General features: G+C 37.6%; 1 protein-coding gene across 8 annotated transcripts in view; it reads right to left on the reverse strand.

The window, feature by feature from the left end:
- Nucleotides 1-1,027: 1,027 nt before the first annotated feature.
- PER2 (period circadian regulator 2) overlaps nt 1,028-27,475 on the reverse strand; it is a 46,295-nt gene continuing 19,847 nt past the window's right edge. For all 8 annotated transcript variants that reach the window (XM_069024845.1, XM_069024851.1, XM_069024847.1 and 5 more), the window contains 20 exons: nt 26,559-26,713; nt 25,933-26,054; nt 24,179-24,380; nt 22,560-22,611; nt 21,092-21,234; nt 20,797-20,875; nt 15,961-16,067; nt 15,211-15,364; nt 14,920-15,028; nt 14,418-14,549; nt 13,141-13,237; nt 12,434-12,590; nt 12,224-12,351; nt 10,588-10,761; nt 10,072-10,332; nt 8,476-9,323; nt 6,860-7,046; nt 6,154-6,346; nt 4,446-4,596; nt 1,028-3,481 (listed from right to left, as the gene is read on the reverse strand). In XM_069024845.1, the coding sequence (XP_068880946.1) occupies nt 3,332-3,481; nt 4,446-4,596; nt 6,154-6,346; nt 6,860-7,046; nt 8,476-9,323; nt 10,072-10,332; nt 10,588-10,761; nt 12,224-12,351; nt 12,434-12,590; nt 13,141-13,237; nt 14,418-14,549; nt 14,920-15,028; nt 15,211-15,364; nt 15,961-16,067; nt 20,797-20,875; nt 21,092-21,234; nt 22,560-22,611; nt 24,179-24,380; nt 25,933-26,054; nt 26,559-26,713 (3,601 nt within the window). In that variant the 3' untranslated portion in view covers nt 1,028-3,331. The remainder of the gene's footprint in view (nt 3,482-4,445; nt 4,597-6,153; nt 6,347-6,859; nt 7,047-8,475; nt 9,324-10,071; nt 10,333-10,587; nt 10,762-12,223; nt 12,352-12,433; nt 12,591-13,140; nt 13,238-14,417; nt 14,550-14,919; nt 15,029-15,210; nt 15,365-15,960; nt 16,068-20,796; nt 20,876-21,091; nt 21,235-22,559; nt 22,612-24,178; nt 24,381-25,932; nt 26,055-26,558; nt 26,714-27,475) is intronic.

The following is a 27,475-nucleotide window of genomic DNA, read 5'->3' on the forward strand; positions in this document are numbered from 1 at the left end:
GCACCTCCCAAGTGGCACAGGTATCCTGTTCACGTGGGTGACACTCAGGTTTGTAGTTCTGTCAAGAGCTTCATCAACACATGTCCCCTCTGCATGCTTACCTGGGCAAGGAACCGAGGTGCTGTTAGGACAAAAGTGTTCTCAGACATACACAGAACTGCCCACAAATTTAGGGTTAATTCAGAGGACTTCAAAGGCACTTGGATGATGTGTTGAACAAGCATGTTTTAAAATGCATGTCTTGGCAATTAAGTGCACACCACCACCATTCTCCCCTTGGTGTGAAGGCAATTCACCTGTGTGCTGAACTGCTTTTTGGCACCCAAACACCTTGATTTTGCAGCTTACAGAAGTATCTGAGTCTTTTATGACCAAATCAGGGCTTGTATTAACTTGCTCTATTTAAAAATTCCACAAACCTCTCAAAACACAGCCATGGAGAAAAAGAGTTAATTATAACCTGAGTACCTTCTGAACAGAAGGAATAGTCCAACCCCTGAGCTCCAGCACTGTTCCACTCACCAGAGAATTAAACATGAAGAGGGAAGCACTCCAGCTTGAAAGGCTTCAGCAATCTTCAAAGACACCACCTCACACCTCAACAGAAAACTGATAATCACTGTACAGAGCAAATCCAAGGGCCATAACTGGAATTCTCTGCCCCTATGCTACCCCTGTAAAAGCTCAGGGGCTGCAGCTTTTTTTGTTCAGACACTGAACAAAGCAAAAAGGACAACAAAGGTGTCTTCTGGAGGATTTGAACAACACAGAGCCCAGCTGCACATGCTCTTCCAGGAAATTTGTACATGATCTCAGAACAACTTGTTAATATAAAGATTCAATCTTCCATGTGGCCACTAAACGTACAGGTCAGAAAAGCTGGCAGCAATTTCACTCCAGGACAGGAAGCCAGAGCTAACATCACTGCAAGCTCCAGAGTTTGAAATACCAGCTCACAAACCATCAAGTAAAGCACATATTCTGACTTCTTACGTGGAGTAGAAGCCTCAAGGAACAAAAAGGCAACTAAAAATATATCTGTTTTATTTACCAGTTTTCTAAAAAGCAAATTCATAAAAATTAGTCACAAGTGGCAAAACCAAAATATATTGCACAGTGTACAGAAAACATTGTTGACATGTTGACAAAGTGTCATCACAAATAAATCATCTTACAACAGTTTGGAAAAATTACAGCTTCAGAATCTTATCTATAAATGGAGGCATGTAGATTTAAAGTTACAGGAAAATATTTTAATACCACCCTGTAAATGCAAACACTTTAAGGATGCAAGATTAAGTCCATAAGTAAGCACATCCACAAAATGCTCTAAATATACTTTTCTCTTCCTTTCACTAAGTTATGGTTACAAGATGGTCATCGAAAAAAAATAATAAAAGAAATTAGGACAATTAAAAAAAGACATGGGGAAAAAAGAAAGCATGCTAAAGCAAAGAAGTTCGAAGTGGTTGAGAAGTCTTTGAAAATTATTTGTATAATGATGATGCACTCCTTTTATATAAAGCTTTTATTTTTCCCAAACCCTGGTCCATGTTTGTGTTTCCATGTAAAAATGAAATATATTTAATATGTTGGTATAGCTGCACTGTTCCATTTATGATTAAAACACTTAATACATCGGACATGAACACCAACACTTGAAAATTTCTCATTCACTTTGTATTTACAAGTATTTACGTTTGACCTTGCTAAACTGTTAAAGACAGGCGTCGGATCTTGCTGGGTAGTGCTTCACACTACATTTAAGATACTTATTTTAAATTGTGATTCTGCTTGTTTCACAAGTTGACACACTTTGCTACCTGCAGAACCTGTCTCCAGTGCAAATTTCCTCCTGACTGTCCAATTAATAACTAATTACTTGACACAAATTATTTCTTCTGCTAAGCGAATACCAGTCGCATTTGCGTGTTTTTGGTGTCAGATCTAACTTCACATCTTCTTTGTATACAAAGAGAAATATTTTTATAGAATGACAATAACCTTAAATGTCAGTGAATAGAAATGTTATCCTAATAAAAAAGGAAATGCTTCCCATGAAAAATATTTTAAGACAAACATATCAAAGTTAACTGAATTAACTTCCGTCATTTTTCACCCCAAGACTTAGAGCTGACATCTAGCAGTACAGCAACTAAATGTCCTTTAACTAACCAACATATTAAAAGTTGTTCTCTCATGTTCTCTTCCCACATTCAACAGACATAAACAGCACGAGAACATAAAGTACACATATTCAAGTCAATACAATCTCAGAGGCATTAAAATTAAATCTTCGACAGCAAAGGATTCCAGCCACGCTAAATTTGAGATTATGTAATTCAAATAGAGTGAGTCAGCACTATTCTCAAAATCACTTCTTTTTTGTAAGAACTATCTTCAAATGACAAGACACATCTAATCCTCCCTTGCCACATACAAATTTGATGTTTGTTTAGCCACATTGGAAAAACTGATGGCCAACCTCCTGACAGAACAAGTCAGAAATAAAGGTTAAAGTTACCCCAAGCTCTGTCTAACAGACACTGGAGCATATGCAGTCATCCTCTGTGACCTTGGTTCTTAAAATCTTTAAGCATAAGGATTTCTTGAGTACAAATCCTCAGAAATTACGCTTCAAGGTAATAAACAGTCCATCATTTTGCAGTGTCCATTTAAATAAAAGGCTACAAAGTTGCCAGCACTCCTCTATACTTACACATCAACATGTACTTTAACCCAAGACCATCTTACAAAATTAGCTCAGTGTTTCTCTTAGAAAAAAAAAGTTCCTACATTCAAAACTAGAGGAGACAAACAAAGAGGATGGGATCAACTGGTATGTAAAGGGCAAGTGTGAATTGATTTCCTTGAAGGTTACTTCTTCTACTGTGCTGGACCACTTCAAATATTAAGAACAATGCTAAAGAGCCACTAAGCAAAATTGCTCAACAATTTATAATGCTGAATCATTACCAAAAGGAGATTTGAAGAACCGTATGCACGTAAGGATATTTTCAGCACTTATTAACCCACTCTACAAAAAACAGTAGGCATCAATGAAAGTTTCTATAGTTTGTAAAGAAATACTTGAGGCATATAAGTGCAAAATGAGTCTTTCAAAGAAAAGCTATACCATCTTCAACAATGTCCTTACTGGGAAGAGATTGCCACCATTTAAAAAGAGATTCATTCACAAATGACTCTTCTAGAGCAAGAAAAACACATTTGCTTTTATGAACTGTATTCATCTTGCTGGAAAAAAGATTAAAACCTTTATGGATCCTTCACTGTCGTTTTGAAACAACTGTCAAAACAACAGGCTCAAAGGCTATGTTTGTTCTTCACTGACTTGATTCAGGGAAACCAAGTTGTTTTCTCCACTATCTTCAATCATTTCATTAAGGTCCATTTCATGGATTTCTTCATCGTATGATGTATAAAAATTGCTCTGTATATTGTCCTCACAAAAAATACATTCCTAAAAAGAAAAAAAAAAAATAGAAGCACTCATAAGTAAAATTTAAAAAAAGCTTTTCTAAGCAACAGTCCACCTGCAAGCAATCCTTGATTCCAAGAGAACCCTTCCACCTGTGCTGTAGCTACCAGATATTTTTTGGTCCACAACTTTTCCACACACCATGATTTTATAAAGTGCAGTAAATCAGTGAAAGTACTTCAGGAACTCTGCTGGAAACAGTTGTGCCATAGATCACCAGGTGGGTGCTTGTAGGATCAGTGCTGCAGTAACATTAACATCACAATTAGGATTCCACTGTAATTCTGTCACACTGACTTTTGAAACACTCGTGCAAAGAGAGCCTCTGTGTTTGACAGCTTTTGTGCAAAAAAGCCACAAATGACAGAAAGCTTAGGGACGAGAAAACACAGACAGGTATTTGGGTGTGAATAAGTAAAACACACAGACAACAAATAAAATTGCATGGATGCTTTTTTTGTTGGGTTTTTTCTTTTTTTCCTTTCAGGCCATTAAACTACTTAGAAGAATCATGATCCTGAGAGAGAAGTCTGATAGGAAAAAGGATCAGTATATTACCATTCATTTTGTACTTTGAAAACAACAGACATCCATTTCTGCACACAAACTAGAGATTTTTATGTAGTGAAGCTTCTGGCTGTGCTGCTAAAGCATTTCAAACAGATACACAGAAATTTAGAAGGAGGAAGGAAATTTCTTACACTGTGTTCACCAGTACTTTAATTTCCTCCATTGGAAAGAAGATTTATGCTAAATTGAATCAAGCTAGAAACCACCACACAGAAGTTTGAATTTCCTTTTTTTCCTATGCATAATTAATTTCTTTTTTTTTCCTATTCATAATTGACCAAGCTTTCACAGCAACAGGAAAGGAAGAGTCTAACATAGGCAGCTAATAATTTAAGCACTATTATACATGAAAAAGTAATTAACTCATTAAACTTACGGAATTAGCAACAGTTTTTGGCAGTCCACCTTGCTGGATCCATGGATGAACTTCAATAAGCTCTCTTTTTTGTTCTTCTGTAAATTTTGGCTGTAGTTTCTGCATTTGCTTTAATTTCTGCTTATCTTCTTTTAAAACTGTTTCCAAATCCCTAAAATAAAATGTATTTAGAAATTGAGCTTCAGCAGTTTCTGGGCTTCATGCCTATATGAGGTTACACAGTCAAATACTAACATTTTAAAAGACTATTTTTGTTCTAGAATGTTATGCTTAGAAATCTTATATTGGAAGAAAATTAAAAGTGATTATTCCAGCTGCTCTCTGCATTTGCAGACATCTCTGCTGGCTCACTGTCTTTTCAAATCCCTTTGGTGAGAACAGTTTTCTTAGAGCCACTCAGGCAGCACCACCAGCAAGAAACCAGCAAGAACTTTGGTTTCCCTCTGCTGCTGCAGGAAATTCCAAGTTCCCCTTCAGTGGGAGGACAGTGCAAAACAGACACTAGATGCACTGAAGATACTAAAGCAGGAGTAGTAAGATGTGTTTAAGAAGGTCACCAAGAATGAACTAAACTTTAGGAAACAGCTCTATTTCAGCAGCCAAAATTCTCTCTCTCCAAATGCCCTACCTCCACTCAGGAACTTACAAAAACCCATCTCACGGCAACATTTATAGAGGAATGCAGCTTGTAAAAGATGACAATAGAAAGCAAGTTCCAAGAAATCTAAAATAATTTCTATTCCTTATAGGATACCTAAGAACAGGTTGGATTTACACTTCACTTCTTGGGGATCACACTCTGACAATGAGCTTCACTCTTCTTACCAAAATATCCTGTTCTTTGGCAGGCTTTGCTGCTTTTATGGGCTACTGGAATTCCTACCTATAGCTGTCAACACTTCAGACTACAAAAACTGAGAAATGTCAAAGTATTTTTAAAACTAAAAAAAAAACCCCTAAAGTTCTTACAGTGTATTCTCTCCCTTTCCCATCATGCCTGCGCTTCTGTATTTTGAAAGCTTGTTTACCTTCCCTTTCAAAGGCTTTTTACTGAAACCTCCTGTTCTTCTCAAAACACCATTCACTGCTCTCAAGAAATATAAACAAGTAGGTTGAAAAAAATAATCCACAGACTTGTCACCCCTTTTTCCCCTATATCTGCTCTTTGCTACTCAAGTAGCAAGTTTCTGATTTTTTAAAAAAGTTTATTTTATTAGAAGCCTTAGGATTTTTACCGTCTAATCCTTGTCCTAATTTATGAAGAAGAATGAACATATGAAAGTTAAAAAAAATCCACAAGTCCAAGAGCAACATGTCACTGTATGTGGCACTCAAGGACAACAGCCAAGGACTAGAGATCTTCCAGGCCAGACCACGCCTAGGTCTAAGCATATTCACCAGGGATTTCTAGGTAAGTAGTTACAAATCACTAGCTATAAAACAGCTTCCAAAAAATATATACAGTTCATTTCAATTCAGGAAATTGACCTAAAAATACAGGTAATCCTAACTAAATGATTTTTTCCTTCTTGAGAAGTTCTTGTGTAGTATATGAAACATATAAAGGAAGCAAGAATTTTTCTTGACACTGAGCTAAACATTAAAACCAGTTTACTTCTACTGAGAGAGATTCATATACATCTTCCCTCCTGTACACTTTGGTTTCCCCAACATAAAGAATGTATGAAGGACTGTGCCACTGAATTACCGTGAAGGGATCTGGTAAGTCATCATAACTGTGTCATCTGTGTTTGCCATCAACAGCCAGATTGGATCCTGCAGCACGTATTTGATGAAGTGCTCACTTTCTTCCATTTCTGTCTTCATTTTGGTTTTATGGTGATTCTCTGAGGAATCAATGCTCCCAAAGTATTTGCTGGTGTGACTAGTTTCACTGCTCCCTGTAAACAGAGATTTAACATTTCATTATAAATTGTCCAATACATAGATTATCTGAATGTTTTTGAGTACAGACAAGATTAAAGAGAACTGAATGTATAAATACAACCACTATTCTACTTTTTTTTAAACAGAGGGAACTTCCACCCTTGAGTAACTGCATTATCTTTTTAAAACTCAAATTCTCAAGTGAAGTCTCCATTAAATTTCAAGAGATAATTAGCTGACTTTAATTTAAAAGTTTTAAATGAACATGAAGGAGTATGGTCTTTTCATTATTCCTTCATACCTGCATAATATCTTAATGGCTGTTTTACACACACTTAGGAAAGGTTCTATTCTGTAAATCAAGCACAATAGAAAAACATTTGTGTAATGCACTAAGAAAGAAATTAAGAATAAACTATGCAATGAGGAGCAAAGAAAAAGATTTTCACTTGATGTTCATGGTGTCTGCAATACCTCACACTCCAACTCTTCTGAAAAGCCAGGAGAGCTCTGGCTGCCTGAGTTACCTGTTCTACTCCCTGACATGCCACAGCCATTGGACCCAGAGCCCAGGGACTCAGCAGCTGCAGACACACCACTCCCTGAAGAGGCTGAGCCAGTGCCTGAACATGCATCTTCTTGGAGTAAAATGTCAAGCAGGACACTGGACATGGAGAGTTCATCACTATTTTGAGCATCCATTGGAGACTCAGCCTAGTGATAAGGAGAAAAAGTAAAATTAAAAAAACCCAAACACCAAAAATCAAAGCTATTTATTACTAAATGTAAATGATTAGTAATAAATCCATTTCATTTCATATTCTAATGTTGACATAGTTATTCAAAGACAGTCACCAACAACACATGCCAAGGAATACTGAAGTGGACTGACAGGCAGACAGGGGGTCCTTCAGTAAGACCAACTGAATTTCTCTTAAAAAAATTAATAATATAGTTTCATGAGAAAGTAAGAAAGGTATTTTCTGTTCTCTTTTGACAGCACCTACTGTCCTGGACAAGTCAGGTTTTACCCAAGCCACACACAACATACTAGCAATTGCTCCTACTATAATCTGCCTCAAAGAGATTTGCATCAAGAGTCTCTCACTGTTCCACCTCCATGAGATGAGAAGGAAGAGTAGCATTGAGAGTAGTAAGAAAATGTTCCCAGGTGCTTCCTAGGCAAGATCACTTATTTGTATATTTTTAAGAGAAGGAGCACTAACTACAGTAATTTTTAACCTAATCAAAACTTGACTGCAAGTCAGTTTGAAGATTAAATATTAGAAATTAAGGCTGACAGAACTTAGCAAAACATGTAATAATGAAAAGAATTTACTTTACCCTAAACACATTCCTGAATAATGGAAGGAGGCAGCCAAAAAAGATATGGAATGCAGCTCCATCCTATCAGTGACTCAGCATTTATAATGATACTCTATGGTGCCTTTAGAAAGCACAAATAATAGTTTACATATTTCTACCATGGAAACCTTTACAGACATATCACTCCATCTCAAGTTATTTGTTAAACTGATTTATCAAATTGAAATGAGCCAGGAAATAAAAAACCCCTGAAGTTACCAAATAGTTCAGCATAGTTTTAGTGCAACAAACAAAATAAAAATAAAGTTATGGTCTGCAAGAAATTATTAATTCTTCATTTACTTTAGTGGTTTGTTTGTAAACACAGATGTGATTTTAATTTAAATCAGCTTCTTTCAGACCATTTACAGATTGTTCTTCCCATGCACACAAATTCACTAGCACAAAAGTTTTTGCTAAATATAAAGTGCCCACATTATTTTACAGTTTATTTCAGTGGTTTTCAATGAGCTTATCCATATTCTTACTTTTTTCAATGAAATGGAACAAAACTCTTTCAGGATATATTTCCAAGCTTCCTAGTGTAACTTTAGAAGACTGATGACGTAGATTTAATTTTTAAAGGTTAAGACAACTCTAATGTTTGGACTTAATGTTTTTCTCAGTTTGCTGAAGTTTGAATTTACCAACTATAATTGTGAGTCCAGCTCCTGGCATTATATAACTTCTGTCTATCATTAACAAGTAGGTCCTGGAAGTGAAAGGATTAAAAATGATGCAGCAGAGGCAGGAGAAGGGTGGTGTGATCCAGACTTACTGGTAAGGATTCCTTCCCGCTGCCATTATCCGTTGTCATGATCTTGCCTATGGTTCCTTCCTCACTCAAAGCTCCGTGTAAACCCGCAGGAGCTCCACTCTCTGCAGTTTTTGTGGTTTCTTCCAGCTGTAGTAGATTCAGAGGAGAGCTGCACCTCGACTGAAACAGAGGTGGTGAAGCGTGGTCCTGAGGACCCACCGACTGTGGAGTGCAGGAACGGGAGGGGTCATTGCGGGGCTCTGCGACAGGAGCCTTTTCAGTCTCTGCTGGTGGATTGTAATGGAATGGCTGTGCTGGAAAAAACGCCTGTTGTGGGAAAGGGCTGGGTGTGGCAAAGGGGGGCTGCGTTGGAAACACCGTCTGTGAGGGGAACGCGGAATGGGCAGGGAAGCTGGGCTGACTGGGGTAAAGGGTTTGAGGTAAGTTATTGTTCATCTCTGGGTACACATAGTTGGGGAGCACAAGAGCCACAACAGGGGTCATGAAGGGTGCAGAGAGCTGGGATGGCTGCATAGGGCAAGTATTTCCAGAGTCCGGCAAGTGATTAAAACCAGAGAGTGAAGTTTCAGGAGCCGGTGGCACCGCCCCTGCTGCTGGAAAAACAGGAAGGGAATATGCAGGCATAACTGTGGGGAAAGACACCGCTGAGTAGCTCGCCTGGGACGTCTCTGATGGTGACCAAGCCGTAGCATTTAAACCTTGAAGAGGGAACCGATGGGGGAATTTAGCTCCAGAAGTTGTACTGTCTGAAGAATCCTGTGGTTTAATGCGCTTTGATTTCCTGTTCTTTCCACTTTTCTTCCAAGGCTGATCCATTCCAGAAGTGGCATTTCTTTGTCCACGGCCACCTGCAAAAGGAAAAGTTATAAGAAAGGTTGTAAAAATATAGCTATACAGGACAGGTATAACCATTAAAATTAAAAAAATAAAGATAAAAATCTGAGAAAATGCTTAGCAGTGTCTGACTTCTGTTCCAAGTCAAGTCCAGACTGAAATGAGAACAAAGTCAGATCATATCAAGCACTTCTGAAAATGTCACCCACAGCTCCTAGGCCCAATAAACAAAACAATCTCACTATTACTGCTAGTCTCTGCCATTTCCATCCTGCTGACCACATTATTAACTTAAAGGCAATCAGACCATTATCAAATTGTCTCACCAATTACACAACAGTGGAATGGGGAAAACTGGAAAACAAAGGAGCTCAAAACAAAACCACAAATCTGAACAAAGACAAAATGGCAAGACAGAAGAAAAAGAAAAGCAAGGGAATACAAGCACAGATGCAGTAAAGCAAATATGCTAAAGCAGGTTTCTTTGTCCCTTGAAAGAAGATGCATGACAGTAACAATATAGAGAAGAGACAAAAATCAAAATACAAGTTACTAAAAGATCCATTATGGCACTAAAAGCAATATTCCATGTTAAATCTTCTAGCAAGATTTATCAGAAAAATTTTCTGTGGGTTTTGAAAATAGCATGCAACTATCACTGTTCACACTGGCCCCACAATACAACTAAAAATGGAAACGCCCTCCCAACAGGATTTACTTTCTATATAAATACAAGTCTTATTGTGCAAACTATTGCCATACCACGTTCAGCAGGCCGTCCTTTTGGTTTATCTTGTAAGTAGTAATTGCAGTGTGATTGAAAAATATTAAATCTCTTGATTTCTTTAAACCTATTCAAGAAGCTCTGCTCCTCTTTTTGTGTATGCACTGCAAGGACCTCCTTTGTAAGTCCCAGTTTTTTAAATGGCTCCTTCTCTTGATTTATGTGTGCAGCGCTGGATGGAGGGGCAAGAAGTTGGCCATCTACAATTTCTGCTCCACTTGGACCATCTTCTATCATTTCTACAGGAATAGAAGGCAAAATACTCAAGATGAAGCAAAGAAAGCCCTAACATGCATTTTTAAGGTACTACAATTCTGCAATCATTTTGCTGCAAGTTTAAGATACACATTCCATCCCTATTTATTCCATTTCCTAAGACCATCTTAGCTGTAAGAAACTGCAAGTTACAAGCAGACATTAGCTGTTCACATGTCTGAAGTTTAAACTCGCTAGCAATTGCCATCTTGAAGAAAAAGTATTAGCAAAAGTCATACCTAATTCAGGCTGTGTTTTTTTGTCTCCAACATGAACAATGGTACTACTGTAGCTGCACTGACTGGTGAGAGACACAACACTTTCAGGCTTGCCAGGTAAAGCCAAAGATGTTAAGTGAGCACCAACCACCGGGGGACCACTTGATTTACCAGATGCCTTCAGCACAGCAGGATCTGTTAAAAGAAATAAAGTTGCAGATTACTGAACATAAACAAGAGCAAATTCAAATTACATGCTGCTAGGGCTGCAAAACAGTAAAGGCCAAACTGTGCTTGACAAGACAAAAAAGTGAACTTTTTACTTTATACATTCCAGGAATAGAATGACTCTGGAGCAACCAAATGCAATCCTCTAAGCCCATGTACAGCCAAAACAAACCTTTTCAATGAAGGATATTTTCCCCTTTTTCTGGTTTTCACTCTTCTTTAATGGCACAGTTTTGGAAGAAATTTTCTAGCTTCTTCCAGCCCAAGAATAAGTTGCACCCAGCTCCCACAGTGTTGTACACTAATTTCTTTCATTAGCTGGTTACTCTAACAGCTTTGTTTTGAGCATCCACCTAAATTTAAAATTCTCTCCCCTGAAAGCTACACACAGTAATCCAGCAGAGGTCATACGAGTGCCTCACAAAACAGCATTAAAACATTCCACCTCTATAGGAATACTTCCATAACACATATTTAAAGATCTAAAATTTGCCTTTTTCCTGACTGGTGACTTCATCTGTCTCAGACAACAGGGCAACAAAGAGCTAGTGGCCCACATCATCTTCTGCCAACGAGAACCACAGAGACTCCAAATTACAGCATTTCAATCCCTTCTGCAGGACTGTTTGTTCCTGGTCTACTGATACCTTCTAATTTGATTCTAAAAGCTGCATTAGAACTTCTTTTTGAAGCTCATCAAATCACCAAGATCATTCCCACAAGCAATTCTTGAGAAACTCCACTGGACCAAACTCTCCCTTCAGCCTCATATAATGACAAGGTAGAATGAGCAAATCTTTCATTTGCATGCAGTTCTTTACCAATCTCACAATCCTTGTACTAACCAGTTACATTCTTCATTTAATTCCCCATCCAGACAAGGGACTATGTCAAATGCTACAACTAAGGCCTAAAAAATTACCTTTATGTTTCTGTCTGCAGCAGACTTTTTAGATAGCTTGCCTCAGTAATCCCCAGCTTTTTGTTTTCATAGATGAACATTGGGTTCTAACACCTCACAAAACACAGAACAGTCCAATGCTGCATTTTACCTTCTCTTCTTCATTTTTTTTTAGGCAGAAATGTAATATGCATATTTTTGTTGCAATTAATTAGCTGCTAGGTTCTTCAGCTGATTGTTCTTGCAAGTCCTAACATTTGATAATGATTTGAGCACTGAAACTCAAAATCCTACTGTATTTTCGACAATAAAAATTAGTTCATTAGTTCTACAATCCAGATATGCAATCAACTACTCAGTATTTTAATTGTAAGGAGGATATTAATGACGAAAGTTAAATCACCAACATCAAACACTGAGAAAGCAGCTATGAGGTCATGCCTAAGCTACACTTGTCACTGTTCTGCAAAGTAGCATCCAACTGCCTGCCAGCAAAACTCAGTCATGAAAAAGCTGTGATGTAGTTACCTCCCAATGGCTGGATAGCATTATCAGCTGCTTTTTGTTCATGAACTCCAGAACTCAGTGATGCAACACTTGTTGAAGGTTCACATTTTCTTTTTGCTGTACCAGGTACATTACAACTCTCCAAGTACCTAAAATACAATGATTTAAAAATATTAGACATACTAGTCTAGTGTCCAAAGGTCAAGAGTAATTTACTCACTGGTTGCTTACCTGATGACACTGTCCAAACAGCTAATCTGTTGATAGGAATACACAGGTTGTTCTTTCCAAGCCAATTCTTCAGTAGTCACATTTTTTGGAGCAGCTGTTCCTGCAGTATCCTTTCCCCCTACATCTTTCACCTGACCACCAGGAGTATTTTGTTTTTCTGTGGAAAGAGATACTGCTATTATGCAATTAAGACATTAAATCCTTGCAAACTCCCCTAAAAGCAACAGTAGTAAAGGTTTTTCATTTCTACGTATTTAGCAGGTCACAAATTAACCACTGTAAAGCAAGAGGTTTGTGCACTAATAGATGAATATTGTGCAAGTATTTTCCCATCCTTATGGATTCTTGGGAGTTATAAAGTTTAATTAGATTGCATATGGATCCAAAGGGAATAGACACTATGGCTGTATGAGAATATATATCATTAAGGTTGAAACACACTCAGTATGAGGGCAACTCTTGTGCCCACTTAAGGTATTTCCAGACAACAGCTTTAGGCCATGCCTTAACTGTGTTACACCAATATTGATTCAGATATAGCCAAACACAATATTTTCCCAGGCACAGTAGAGAGAGACGGGACAATATAATTTGAGTTGATAAAAATGCTGTCTTTATGCATTGATTAGAACTAAACTAGAAAAAAGTCCTACTGTCACGTTATACAAGGCACCAGCACAAGAGACTAGTAACTGCTAATGTCTTACCTGCAAAAGACTCTTTCTTATAGTCCAGTTTTGCCTTATTGTCAGTGAAAATATGCTGTCCTTTATTTTTGACCTTACGGGCATATTGACAGACCTCCTGCAAGTAGTTTGGTAAGACCAGTTATTTCAAAGTTTTGACATAAAACATTATGCATAGTGATTCCTCAGTAGACTAAATCTAACCTCAGTTAATCTCTATCTTGCAATTAGTTTGATCATAGGAGAAACATGAATGTATACAATTTTATTGTGCAGCTGCAAAAATTGGGAACTGGAAAGAGAAGAAATTTAAAGTATGTTTCTTGAAAACAGTTACTCTGTAGTTTGTTTAATCTGTTTGAATATCTTGGATAGGAAAATATAAAATATACATTACAAAGACAACTTAAAAAAAACCCTACCCTATCACTTGGTAAAAAAAAGCTATGAAAGATAGCTTTTTTTACTAGAAGTCTAACCAAGCACTGACAGGATGTTACAGAACTAGACTAAAACAGCCTTCACTATCTGTGGAAGTAGTGAAGGAATGCCAGGCATCTATATCCCTGTTCAATAAGAAATCCTGTGACCTCATCTGCTTACTCCACCAGTGTTTAAGAACAGAAAGCCAGGAAAGTGACCACCTTGGCAAGAGCAGGACTCTGCAAAGTCTGATCACAGAAGCACAAATCAGATTTGTGAGAATTAGCCTATAAGCAATACAATTTACCAAGTAAAATTTTTGGCTTTCAGAACTAAACACAAAGTCGAGCTCTAAGCACAAACTAAAAAATTGGTTTATTCCATTTAATTTATTTTGTTCTATATACATCGTGTATTTTTGCAACATTAAAAGTGATCTGGGTCAAGCTATCCCCTGGTTATACAGGTATTACTGCATTTAATCTTCTTACTTTCATTTGGGAAAACAGGAATTACAGACTTTCCCCTCCCAAAACAAACTGCTCTCACATATGCAGCTGGTTTTCCCAGAAACACAGCATATAACATGTATCAGACATTAGATTAAGTAAACACACTGTACAGGTTTAAATTCTTCACAACACTGACTTTCATGCCTATAACTGTGCTTCAGTACCCTGAGGCTTCATCTACACCAGAAGTGTTTATTGCCTTAGACAAAAGGGTTTTTCTACGATCAATAAAAAAGGAACATGGCATTTTCTTTATACTTTCTTCCATTTCCAATTTGAAAATGTTATTCTAAAAGTTAAAAATCCTCACTTTAAGTAGTTTGTCTTGTGCCACACACTTGAACGAGAAAAACTCAAACCTACTGGTTTATCCTTATGAGTGTCTTCATTATTATTTCCTGTGCTGTCACTGGAGGATGCCACACTCATCAAGTGCTCATGTGAACCATTGCTACCTAGACTTCCATAGCCACTGGATCCACTGTTGTGTACAGGCTGTGAAAACAACAACAAGAAAATACATATATATGTGTATACACACACACCCCCGCCTCAGGACACCATAATTCCATATCAGGAAAAGAGATTTTATTTTACACTGGGTTTCTTGTTGCTTGGTTTTTTTGGGTTGTTGTTTGTTTGTTTCTCTGGAGGACTCCATAGCTACATGAAATTCTTAAAATTTCAACTGGAGCTTTAACATACTTCAGTAAGTCTTGTCTGGTAATCATGAGTGCAAGTAATTCCCAGGATTGTAGCCAAAAATTCCAGGACAGTAGAAGAAGCTAAACAAAATGTCACACAAAGATAAACACCCTTTCCTCAGCAGGAAATGGAAAGGGTAACAGTAAAGCACTTGCAGTACCTGCAGTAAGAGCCGATAGATTTGCTCAGTGATCTCCTGAACACTGGGATGAAGGATTCTATCCTCTGTGTAGTTGGGAGCAGCAAAGACATCTTCATTTAAGGGACCCCTGCACAAAGCAAACATAGACCAGCTCACTGCAAATGCAAGTGTTTCAATCACAGAGAGATCACCGCTTCAATCTACCACCTATATACCACAGAATCTAATGCTTATTCTGTCCCCTCATGTCTTTCTTAAGGATCACTATGTAAACTTGCAGGAAGGGAAAACAAAAATATATTGACTTACGTCCTAACTTTGTGTCTTCCAATAATAAAAGAAACTTTTCGACTCCAAGGGTTGATGAAACTGGACCAGCTGGTGTCCATGGTGATATAATCTCCATTCCTAGTGCAAAACCTGATTGGTGAATAGTCAAAAGGCTGCCCTCCATACTGAAGAACTGCAATGAAGGATTCAAACAGACATTTCACATTAATGGTTGCACAATTCTACTCAACAATTCAGGATTTTACATGAACTGTACAGGAGGAAGATGCCACCTGAGGGATACAGTGATACATTCAGAAATACTGAGCTATCAGAATATGCCAATCTTCATAATTTACTGGACTATGAAAAAAATCACCCTTAGAATACAACAAGCTAAAGAAGACCGAAGAAGCAGCTTTACGAACATTGCCAGAATGGCTCTTATTTTCTTCTCTATGAAATAAAAAATACTATAATTTAAGATATGAAAACTTCTATCATACCATTCTCAAGAAAATTTTCTTTATGTATGAAATATTAATTTATAGTCAATTTGTTTACAATAGATACATACGCTTCACAGAAGTACAAAATTGAGTGATTTCTCATTTTCACGAATTTGCACTAAGAATCAAGTTGTGCAGTAAAAGATTCAGTATTTACTTGTGGAAAAAAAATCAAAGTCACAATTAATTTTCTCCTACTACTTGTTGAGGTTTTTGTGGTCCTTATTATTAAGTTCTAGAAAAAAAATTATATTTCTGCCACAATAAGAGGCATACATACTTTTTTTGTGAATTGCTAGCATTAAGGGTCTGTCATTTGGGTGAAGATGCACCAAGACTGGTGTTCCTATTAAATCCTGAGGTAGGTATCCCAACAGAGGTACTGCTCTGGAGAAAGACAGACAAAGAAAAAATAATAAAAATCAAAGAATACATGTGTATTTCATGTTTTAAACTTTTTCATTTTAAGTTAAGTTTTCTCTGCTGTTATATATAAAGAGAATGAATAATTTTAAGTTTACATTTGGTGAAAAAGCAGTGCTAACTTCACAACAGTAGTACACTTAGGGCAAGGGGGGCTTTGTTTGTTTCTGGGGTGGTGATTAGACCAAATCAAGGAGTCTGCTACAGCAGTTCTGTCTTTCCTTTGCTGTCTAACTTTAGAGGATAAATACTTACCCTAATTTTAAAAGAGCATTAATAAAGTTTAATCTTGTAAAACTCTCATGAAGGTAAATAGTACCCCAATCCCTTGGCTGTGAGCCATGGCTAAGGATCACAGGATTATTACAGCTGAACTAGCAATAGGGGAGCTGACCAGCACTCAAGACAACTTTCTCACAGGCAGGTTAAGAGTTCAACTCAGAGGAGCTGCATGGGAGCAAGCTTATTAACTAGAGAATTAAAAGCAGCGTTACTGAATTCCTGCACGTTACCAATGACCACTTCTACTGACGTGAAAAACTAATTTATGTGACAAAATAATTTTTATTGATAACGTCAAGCATTTGCATTAAGGATAAAGACTGAAAGTTCACAAAAGCCTCTTTGCACCTTACCATGCAGGTTAACCACTGAAAAAAAAAACGTGCTTTGGAAAAAAATGTAGTAAGTCAACGCTAGTCAGTAATGTTTAAGTTGCCAGATGCCAGCAAGTCATCTTGTAAGCTCAAAACACTGTACACCTTCCCCCCAGCCCCACTCACTGACACAGCCCCGGGGTAGGGAGATACTCAGGTGTCTGAATAGCTTCAATGAAGAACTTAGCCCCAGTGCACCAGACAAGGGATCTGTGTCATGTAGGAAGTCAAAAGCATTATGCAACAAATGCCTTCAACACTGCACTTCCAACAACCCACTGGAATTACATCAGCTCCCCAAAACATCAAACATACCCTTCCAGCAAAGAGGCTGAGAGGGGAAAGAGGATAGCAACTAATGCCTTATTATCAAAGCAATTAGTTTAATAATGAGTTTTAAAAGCTTGCAGATGAACTAAAGCAACAAAGCAGAAACTGGCATGAAACTCATACCAAATCATATCACTTTGACACATTGACATTTAGAAGTGCTGCCAAGTTCAAAGCACATGAGAAAAGTTGTGCTGCTATAGGACTTTACAATCTCAGTCAACTCCAAACGACTTAGGGCTTCAAGTAACACCATAAGAAGGTTTTGTTCAGCACTGTTCCTGTTCTTTGCCACCTGCTGTATGAAAGTCAGGGATCTAGAATGTGAGACTGAGCTGGGCTTGCCTGTTCTGATGAAAAGAAAACTAAAAGATGATCCAGGAGCTTCCCACACTGCTGGAAAGAGGAGTTACAAAAATGGACTTAAATTTTCTTGATGGTGCCAGACAATAAAACTATGGGCAATGGTCCCAGACTGGAGTCTGGAAAGCTTATGCTGCATGCTAGGAAAAGGTTTTTAACAGGGGAGTGCAAACACAGGAGGTTTCCCATACAGACTGTGTAATCTGTCTCTGAAGGCTTTCAGGCATTATTGAGACAAGGCCAAAGCTGACCTCAGCCAGGACAAGGCAACAGTTCCGTTTCAAGCAAAAGGATGGAACCAAGACCTCCCAGCAGTCCCTTCCAACCAGCCTTTCTTTGCTCCTGTAACGCTGTATTTGAGAATGATGTCTCGGCATCATTATGCTTCCTCATAATGAGGAACTCATAAAAATTCAGAGGTTAAGCTAATAAATTAATTTTATGAATGCAAATGCACGTGTGGCATAAGAATGGCTAATGAGGAGATGCTGCAAGTTTAGTTTGTGTTTTATAGAATGACATTTAAAGTGCCAAAAAAACATGAATAAGAAGTCTCTTTATATTATTATTGTAAGTTACATACAAAACTGCTTTAAATTAATTTGCAAAGATCACTCCGCTGTGAACTACTTACACCCATTATACACATGAAGTATCAAATATATTAAAACAAATACATATGGGAATGACCCAATTAATTTCAAGAAAATATTTCTTTTTACTTAACATACTCTGTGCAGAGATCCACCTGCAGAGTTCAGACAAATATGCATTTTCTCCAACCCGTGAACACGTACTGATTACAGAAATTAACTCTATTTTATGCAACTCAAGCAACAGTTTCAGGGTTATATTATGAACAATGTTCAGTCAACAGCAGGTGCTCAGTTGCACATTTTTAAATATTAAGACTCTGCTTTCTCTAAGAATCTATTGCTTTGTGTATTCCACCAAACCCTGGAGAGCTTAAGAGCAATAAACTGCATATGCATGCCTTGGTAAACATTTATCTGGCTGCCAGTGCTCTCAGGAGTTAAATAATTAAAAACAAAATCAATTACACAATCACGAGAACAGAAATAAATGACGCAAAGTCCTAATTTCAGACTAAGATGTAATCAACCCTCACTGGAAGCATTAGAAAATGGTATTTGAGAACAAGTGGTAACATCAGACTGAGAGGAAAGAAGCTTCCACAGTATCCACAGGGAAGGTATTTACTGGAGTTGTTCCACTCAAGCCCAAGAATAAGGGCAAGGCTCTCCACTCAGTAATCTTGCCATTTCTGTGAAGTGACTACTGGAGATCACTGAGCTGTGGATGCACAGAGGAACAGAAGCTTTGCACTGCACCCTCAGCCTCTTTGAAAAGATAAACCCACTCTGCAGCTGGCTTGGAGCATGTGTGGGAATGAAGGAGAGAGAAAAATCCATGAAGAAGACAGAACTACAGTGGATTAAGCAGTTCTTTTATCAACTTCAGCTATTTAGAGGGCCTGTATAAATCACACCATGGAAAAACAGTTTGTCAGCATTGCACTGTCTATCCTACAGGAACTCAACTTAGCCACAACGTCTGCCTCTCTACAGATAAAACTGTCTCAGAAGTCAAAACAGTATTCTTTTTACCTTGACTCCATCTTAGTTGAACATCCCAATAAACCTCCTTTCCCCAATCCCTTCTCTCTTCTGCTGCATTTAAAGGTTTTGCCAAGAATGAACTATTTTTTCAGAAACAAGATTTCCACACAAAAAATACCACAGAATCTCAAAATTGTCCATTATACTCCTACTCTGTCTGAAGACATCCCCCTCAACTCAACCTACAAAGGAAATTTTAGCATTCTTAGAATGCTTAAAAACAAAGGGGAGAATCTCAGAAGTCAGATGTTACCATTGTAGCTATCTTAGTTTTTGCTAAGGAGGAAAAAAAATAAAATCAAAATGAAGTCCCATATATAGCCCAAATATCAGAAACCACCACAAAGAAAATACCAAGGAAAGAGGAAAAGAAAGGGGAAAGGTAGTGTTTTCAACTCAGGAATAAGTGAATTCTCTTATCAAGTCTTCAAAATGCTACAATATTCCCAACTGCATCCCTCTCCTTAAAAGCTTGTTGAGATTATCATCTTCTCCTCAGCCAAACATGCTCCTAACTCTGAAAGAGTAGCTTCTGTTCTTTCCACAGACCTTATGGCTCCATCACCTAAATATCCTTTGCAAGACTCCACCAAAAGCAGTCCAGAAGATTGACTGGCTGCTCATGGCTTGGACAGGTGCACATTTCCCTGGGTAAAAAACTGGCTGGATGGTCAGGCCCAGAGAGCAGGGGTGAAAGGAGTTACATCCAAGTGGTGGCTGCTACCAAGCGGTGTTCCCCAGGGCTCAGGACTGGGTCCAGTTGTGTTTAATGTCTTTACCCATGATCTGGACAAGAGGATGGAGAGCACCCTCTGTCAGTTTGCAGACAACAGCAAGTTGGGTGAGAGCATTGATTCTCCCAGGTAGTAAGTGATAGGACAAGAGAAAATGGCCTCAAATTACACCAGGGCAGGTTTAGACTGGGTATTAGGAAACACTTCTTCATAGAAAGGGTTGTCAAGGAACAGGCTGCCCACAGAAGTGGTGCAGTCACCATCCCCAGAGGTATTTAAAAATGTGCAGATGAGGCATTTAGGGACAGGGTTGAGTGGTGGACTTGATGATCTCAGAAGTCTTTTGCAGCCTAAATGATTCTATGAAAGCTTGGTTTAGACCTCAGTTCCTAAGTCTTTGTATATACATTAAGATCCCAGGTGGCATTTCTGTTTCTAATTTAGAACGTAAATACTTACTCTAACCAGCTTTCATGACTGTCAAAGAAATGTGAAGTCTTCAGCCAGTGTAATTTGAACAGTTTTTATATACCTTTTTTTTAAAAAAAGATCTAATATTGCATTTAAAAGATGTACCTCTAGTTGTATCTGGGCCAGCAGAGAGTGACAGCAGCATACTTGTTGAATCAAACTTAAAAACCCAAAACCTCACACCTAAGTGTCTCATACAGGTAATAATTGGCAGCACAGGAATTCTTTTGACCATGGGTTCATTGATTGAATTTAGGTCCAGAATTTCCCCAGAGGGAAGGAAAGTGGAAGAACAAGTTGTTAGCAAGCACTTCAATACACTTAAATACTGGTGTAATGTGTTCTCATGCTTAGTTAAAATGGGGGGATGTACTTTTCTTAGGTTAAACACTCTTCAGCAGTTGCACAACTTTTTAACCCCACAAACACATCTTAAATACTGCAAAGATATTGGATAGCTTGCTCATCAGAAAATTGAAAAATACTTTTTGTAAGTTACCTTTCATCTACATCCTGGAACAAACAGGTCGGTGTGTGCGTAGTCGTAAAAATTCTTTTGTCAGGAGGAATTCTGGGTGCTAAGAGAAAAATAAAAGCATATTAACTGGGGATTTTTCATATATAATACTTCAAGCTGCCAAAATTCTGGCCAAGAGCATACAGGAAAGCAGCTTGCTAGCTCACAGCATCTCAGCAAGGATAGAGAACAGAAACAATTCTCTTTCGCTATAATAAAGCTTGAACAGCTCTTACTTTTAGGAAAGCAAACTAGTCTTTGTGCACTCAAGGATTACCTTCATAACCAGAATGGACTTTTTCTGCAAGCAACACACAGCAAAGCTGGTCTTCTGCTATTTCTGGATCTTGCACTTTGATAAGGTAAGGAGTCATCCGGAACGGGTGATAGCAAATCTCATTTTCACGCTCCTTGCCCGCACTAATAATTAAAGAGAGTTAATTATTTCAACAGATTCATCTTATGCTAAATAAAATTTTAATTTGTCCATTGTATTTCCCTCATGACACAAGAACTGCATATTAGCTACTAAAATAGCACCCAAGATCTTAGCTTTATTTTTTTTTTGGTAGAAGAGAATCTAATTCTGATAATATCCTTTGCATACCAACTTCCATAAAGATTGTGCTGTTCTTTCTACTGCCCCAAACAAATATCCACAACAGCATTACATGGAAGTTTGATAGAAAAACCCAGCTCATGGAACAGATTAAGCTACTTTGCTGTCCTTCAGAGGGATGAATTTACATGGCTTTTTTATGAAGACTGCTATATCCCCTCAGTTAACATAAAGATCATCTTTTTAATCAATATTTATTCCAGTTTAGAAGGAGTAAAGACTCAATATTTAATGACAGGTGTTTGCTTAACCAGAATGCAAACATAGTAATGAAAACAACCAGCATTTACACAGTGACCAAAGAAAAATCAGTTGTAATAAGTTTATAACAGCGGAGCTTTATAAAAGTAAAGCTTTTGAAACCAGTGTTAGTTGGATAAAAAAATCTCCAGTAACACCAGCAGTACTTCTACAGTTCATCCAATGCAACACTCTGGAGCTCTGCATTACCTCCAATTCTTTTAAAGTTTATTCATACCTCAATAATAAGTATTCATTTATTCCAGAAGTAATTAAATAATTGGATCCACTATTTTTCTTTCAGAAATGCTGCCAGAGAGGCAGTAAGCATCAAGAAATCAAATTGCACAAGAAAGAACATGAACTATGTTGCCAGCTTTGCCTCAATTAAAAAAAAAAACAAACAACTAAAGACGAGTGATTGGGGGCAGGAAAAGAAGGAACAAAACCAAAACCAAAGAATTGTGTCATTTATTAACTGCAAAAGAGACAAGTCAAGTTACCCTCAAGTATCTTCCCAGAGGATACTTGAGACAAATTTGAGACATTAATTTTTTAGAATGAAGGAGACTCTGAAGCAGGTGCTGAACAGAACAGCTCTATTTACATGAACCAAAGGCTTTCCAGAGCAGGAGGAGACACTGTATCACCTTCCTTTATGGCACAAAGGTCAATATTCACATGGATTAACTTCCAAGATGCAGCTTCCCAAAATGAGTTCAGTTTTCTCTGTAGCTCTACAGTTAATCAACTCAAGGATGTGCATATGTTTTGGTTTACAATCACATTACGAAAAAGCATGAAATGTACATACCATATGGTTCTTATAAAAGTTTAATACTTATGGTTTCATAATGCAACACTAGGCTTTGTAATATTGTCTTACCTGATGCGACAGAAAAAAGATTTCTCTTCCATGCAATCCTGGGTGGAAGACTCTAGAAATATTAAGCATATTTCATACCAAGTTACAAAATACTAGAAGATTATGATATTTCGTACAAGAATTTTTCCTTAGATAATAAAGGTTGAATTTTTTTAAGTTTATGTTCCCTGAAGTCTCCATATGTATTTGTTAAACAATGCACATCATAGGCAACTAAATCTGAACATCACTTAGATTCTGAGGCTGGCGTGTGAGTCACAGCTCCTTTTATCAAGTCTTTTTCCTAAACACATCTCAACAGCTCTCCAGTTTGAGCTGCTTACTCTTATCAACTCTTTCACAGTACTTTATACCAATGACCAAAAATGCTTAATTACCTATGACCCCAAAATTTGACCTTTTTCCTAGAAAGACACAAGGACAGCTCGATCACCAAATACACTTCCTACCATCCCTCTTCTCCCTTTTTTCTGAAGGCTTCTTCTCATGTTTTAAGCTTATTTCCCTCCTTTTCCAGAGTAGCCACTCACTGATTTCCAAGGGAAGCTCTGGCATTTCAAGGGCCTCCAGTGCACAATACCTTTGGATATTATATCGTAGGGCAGCTGATACAAAAGAGAGTGTGCACAGTTCTACTTACTGCATTTCTTAAACTTGAAGCTATACACAAACATAATAGAGCTACAGAAAATGTTTCAAGAAAGTAAAACCAAAAAACCTCCTGCATAACTGAGTAATCAGGATTATATGGTCAGCATTTACCACTGACCCTTTTTTCAGCCAGAGGTTGCACTAGAGACCCCACAAGGTCCCTTTTGACCTGCTTTATGTATGCATTGCTTAGTACATGTTTATTGCTAATTGGTTTTTTTAAATTAAATATGGTTCACACCCTGGCTCAATGTCATAGATTTAGTATGCAATGGATTGGAATTTCAAACATTTAGAGCAGACTTGAATTTCAAGTGTTTATTTGAAATAGTTGGCAGATATTTTTCAATTACTAATGGCGGTAGGTACGTGAGTAAAACAATCCTACCACAAACAAATATCAAGTGCCCTGAGACATCTCATACTTCACCATTAATTATGTCTAATATAATTTTTCTAAGGCTGGAAGAAGAGAGCTGTGATTACACTTGGTGAGTGCACAGTGATGGCAGCTGGAATACCTTTTTCTACACTGTAATCAAGGTGTCCAGTATTAAAATCATAACCATTTTAAAAGGAAGGAGACAGAGTAATGTCCCTTTTATACTTGAGGAAGAGAAAATGTGAAGAAAAATTGTTTTAATTTGATTACTAGTAAAAGTGGAAAGTAAATTCACCATTCAGCATGAATTCCTACTTTGTTTTCTTTCATCAGCTGGCTGAAAGGGGCATGAGAACTGATAAACAATGACATTCAGAAGACTTCTGACCAACAGACAAACCCTGCTGATTTATAAAATAGATTTATACACCTAGCATTGTTCAGAGATGTTCTAATAATGCCCCTGTGTTATACCCTCAAAAAGTGATGGGGGGAAGGATGGAAGGACATTCAAAATCAGTGCAAGTATTTGCATTTGTATGACTGAAAGAAGGTCAGAGAAATATCTGCTGTTGAGACCACTCACCAGCTCTATTGCAAATATTCCATGATGGTAATCTGTATGGGGTGGTAGAAGTATAGAACACACTGACATCCTGAGGTGCCAAGAACTCCACAAATTTGGCATTTTTAAAATAACCCCTCTTGCAGCGGAGAATAGAAGCAGCTTGATCAGAGATGTACAAAATTTTCCCAGTTATCAAAGACACAGCTACAGCAAACATATCCTAAAAATAAAAATCTCAAATTATTTAGACAGTTTGAAACATTCTTCAGTGCAGCACATATTTCTGAGAAAAACATTTAAGATATAAAAACATTAGTAAGTTCAAAATGAGAATTAAGGAAATTTTATTTTATTACAGATGTAGTTCAACACAATCTGCTTATCAAGTAGACACAGACAGAATACTTTCCAATTATGTAGTAAGAATAATACACTACTATTTATGGGTTACAAGCCCTAAATATCATTGTCTAAAGTTCCATGATGCAGAATGAATTTGCAAATTAAGAATTAATGACCTTCCAGCTATATAACTTCACATTTTCCCTGTGCTTGTTACAGGTATGATTTACATTTATGAAATTCAGCTGTTTGTAAGAGGTTGTGTTAGTTGGTCCATCCACTGCAAAGTGAAAAAAATGCTCTAAACCACTTAGTAAAAAATAATGAGTACACAGGTGGGAAGAAGTCCCACACACTCCACTTGTATTGTTTCTCTTCCTGATGCAGAGGAGCTTCCTACGTCACAACCCTTCGTGCTCCATTCACAAACCCTGTACAGGAACTTAAGAGCTGTCAGCAGAACACTGCTTTCACAAATGGATATTCAGATTAACTGAACAATGTTTATGATATTTGGCTGAATTTCTCAGTTGTACTCTACACTTCCTATTTATTTCACCTTGTGGGCAGCCTTTACAATTCATAGATTCAACAAAACCCACCTACTTCAACCTATGGAACATCCCCCACCAAGCACTTGTTTTAGAGAATTCAGAACTTCATACATTCAAACAGAGGTTTCAGTTTAAAAAAATAGTAGAAGGCAGTCTAATACACTTATATGCCATTATTTTTTGAAGGCTCCATAACTTATCCCTAAAATACTAGTAATATGGAAATAAATATAATTTAAAAAATCATTCAGATTATCATTTCACTGCTAGAACTACATTGATGGTCCTAGCTGTTCTTATCTCAATGAGAATGCAGTATCACTGGATCCCACAGAAAGCCTTGTACCTGTTGTGAAGACCAGACAAATCCCACAGAAAAGGACAGAGTGATTCCAGTACTTTTGTCACTCTTCAGTCACACTAACACAAAGAACTGGTGAAACATCAAATAACCTCTAGTTATAAGAATAAGCTGAAGTGATTCACCATGTGCCTTGACTAAAATTTGGAAAAAGTTAACTCTCCAACTTTAGCAAGTGCATTAAAATGAAAACTAATGATATTTCACAGTGCTTTGTATCTCACGGATATTGATATGTGTCACACCACGACCTCCAGGCACAAGGTACAATTCAGAGGATCAGGGAGTCCAAGACTACTTATTTCCCACCTAACTGACAGAAACAAATTGTATTTGTGAAGTCTGAAAAGGCTCAGAGTTTCTCCTCAACATCCCCTGGAAGACAAAAGGCATTTTCTTCAGCTTTGTGGTTTGTGTTTACCAACTCTTCCCTTGTAAAAAGAAGGCATGCCTGAAAATTCCAGTTCTAGAAAACATTTTCAATACACACTGCAGACTCAGGTCACCACACTCACCGCATTTTTCATGATGTATTCTGAGGTTATAGTCTCAACTTCTTCCACTGTGTAAGACGATACATTGAGACCAGCAGGTTGGGATTCATTAATCATCAACAACTGGTAATATTCTTCATTGGCTACATGAGAACAACAAACAATTTATAATCAGGATATCAATAAACACCCAGCCTAGGAGCAGTAAACAGCAAAAACATTTTTTGGCATAAATGCAGAAGTTGGGAAGTCTAGGCACTATTCCACATACATCTTTTGCCTTGGTAGAGCTTCCTCATCAGTAACTCAAATAAATGTGCACATCTTAGTATACCCATATATGAATGGTCACGGATTTCAGGCTGTTTGACAGTTCAAACAGTATGAAACTGTAAATTGTTTTCAAATTAATTTTCTAACTCAACCGAACAGTAGGAAAATATGAAGCCTCTAGAGAGCCACTTTAACTCCCAAAGGAGCAGAAGTTAACAGAGCCAACAAATAGGAATGACATGAAAATATCTGGTTAGAAAGGTTTTCAGACATAAGACAGTTCTCTGTGTTATGCTAAGTTTATTTAAATTCCTGTTTTGAAAGTTTCACTTTAGCCAGGTTGGCATTAACTAGGCAGTATCACACTCGATTACCTTTAACTTGTTTAATGCTTTTAAGGGCATATTTCAATGTCGTTAGGACACTAGATTTGCCTTTGACTCTCTTCTCAGAAGGAAGGTGAGCTTTCAGCTCCTGCAATGTTTTCAGCAATTCCTTTTGTGTTTTGGCTTTAGTGGACTGCTCACTACTGTAAGATGAAAAACAAAAAACAGAACATCACTTGAATGCCTGAAGTGACACATCATCCTCAAAGAAGCCCAAATGCACTCGGACACTTCTCATACACATCAATTTGTACCACTAGCCTCATTAACTTTTCCAGTACCCAGTAACAACTTTCAGAACTCATGGAAATTCTTACATTACCATTTAAAATGAAAGATTTACCACCACCTGGAGTGTGATTGTAAAATGTACTCTTTATGTGCAACAGTACATATGCCCAAGCACCACAGAATTTCTTTTTTTCTCTTTGCCACAGTCTCCCTCCTCCCTTTTTAGTGGCATTTTCCTTAGTTCCTTTCAAAATGAAACTCAGAAATGTTCATGGACTTCAAAGGAGAGAAGCAGGAGGCCCATTCAAGTCTTCACCTCCTGTTCAAGCAGGTTCTCTTAAGAAAGGTCCCTGAAAAGGGAATGGCAGTGGGAGAGTATCAAGTTAACAAAACAAATGGAGAAATCCTTTGAATAACATATCCCAGCTAAGCATGGCAATACATTAAGTAAGATAAGGAAACTTTGACTAAATTTGTAAGGAAAAGAATCAGAGGAGGCTGGAGACAGAAGCTGCATTCACAGTTCTCAGGTGTGTGTTCAGGAGAATTGTCTAAGTGTAGAAGGTGATACAGAGATTATCAGTGCCAATATCAGAAAGTTATCACCTTCCTTTACAGTTCCCGGTATCTCTCCCCATTATTGAGAGGTGCTGACACAATCCAAAAGGAAGACC

Source organism: Aphelocoma coerulescens, chromosome 9, assembly GCF_041296385.1.
Source record: "Aphelocoma coerulescens isolate FSJ_1873_10779 chromosome 9, UR_Acoe_1.0, whole genome shotgun sequence".
Taxonomy (NCBI): Eukaryota; Metazoa; Chordata; class Aves; order Passeriformes; family Corvidae; genus Aphelocoma; species Aphelocoma coerulescens.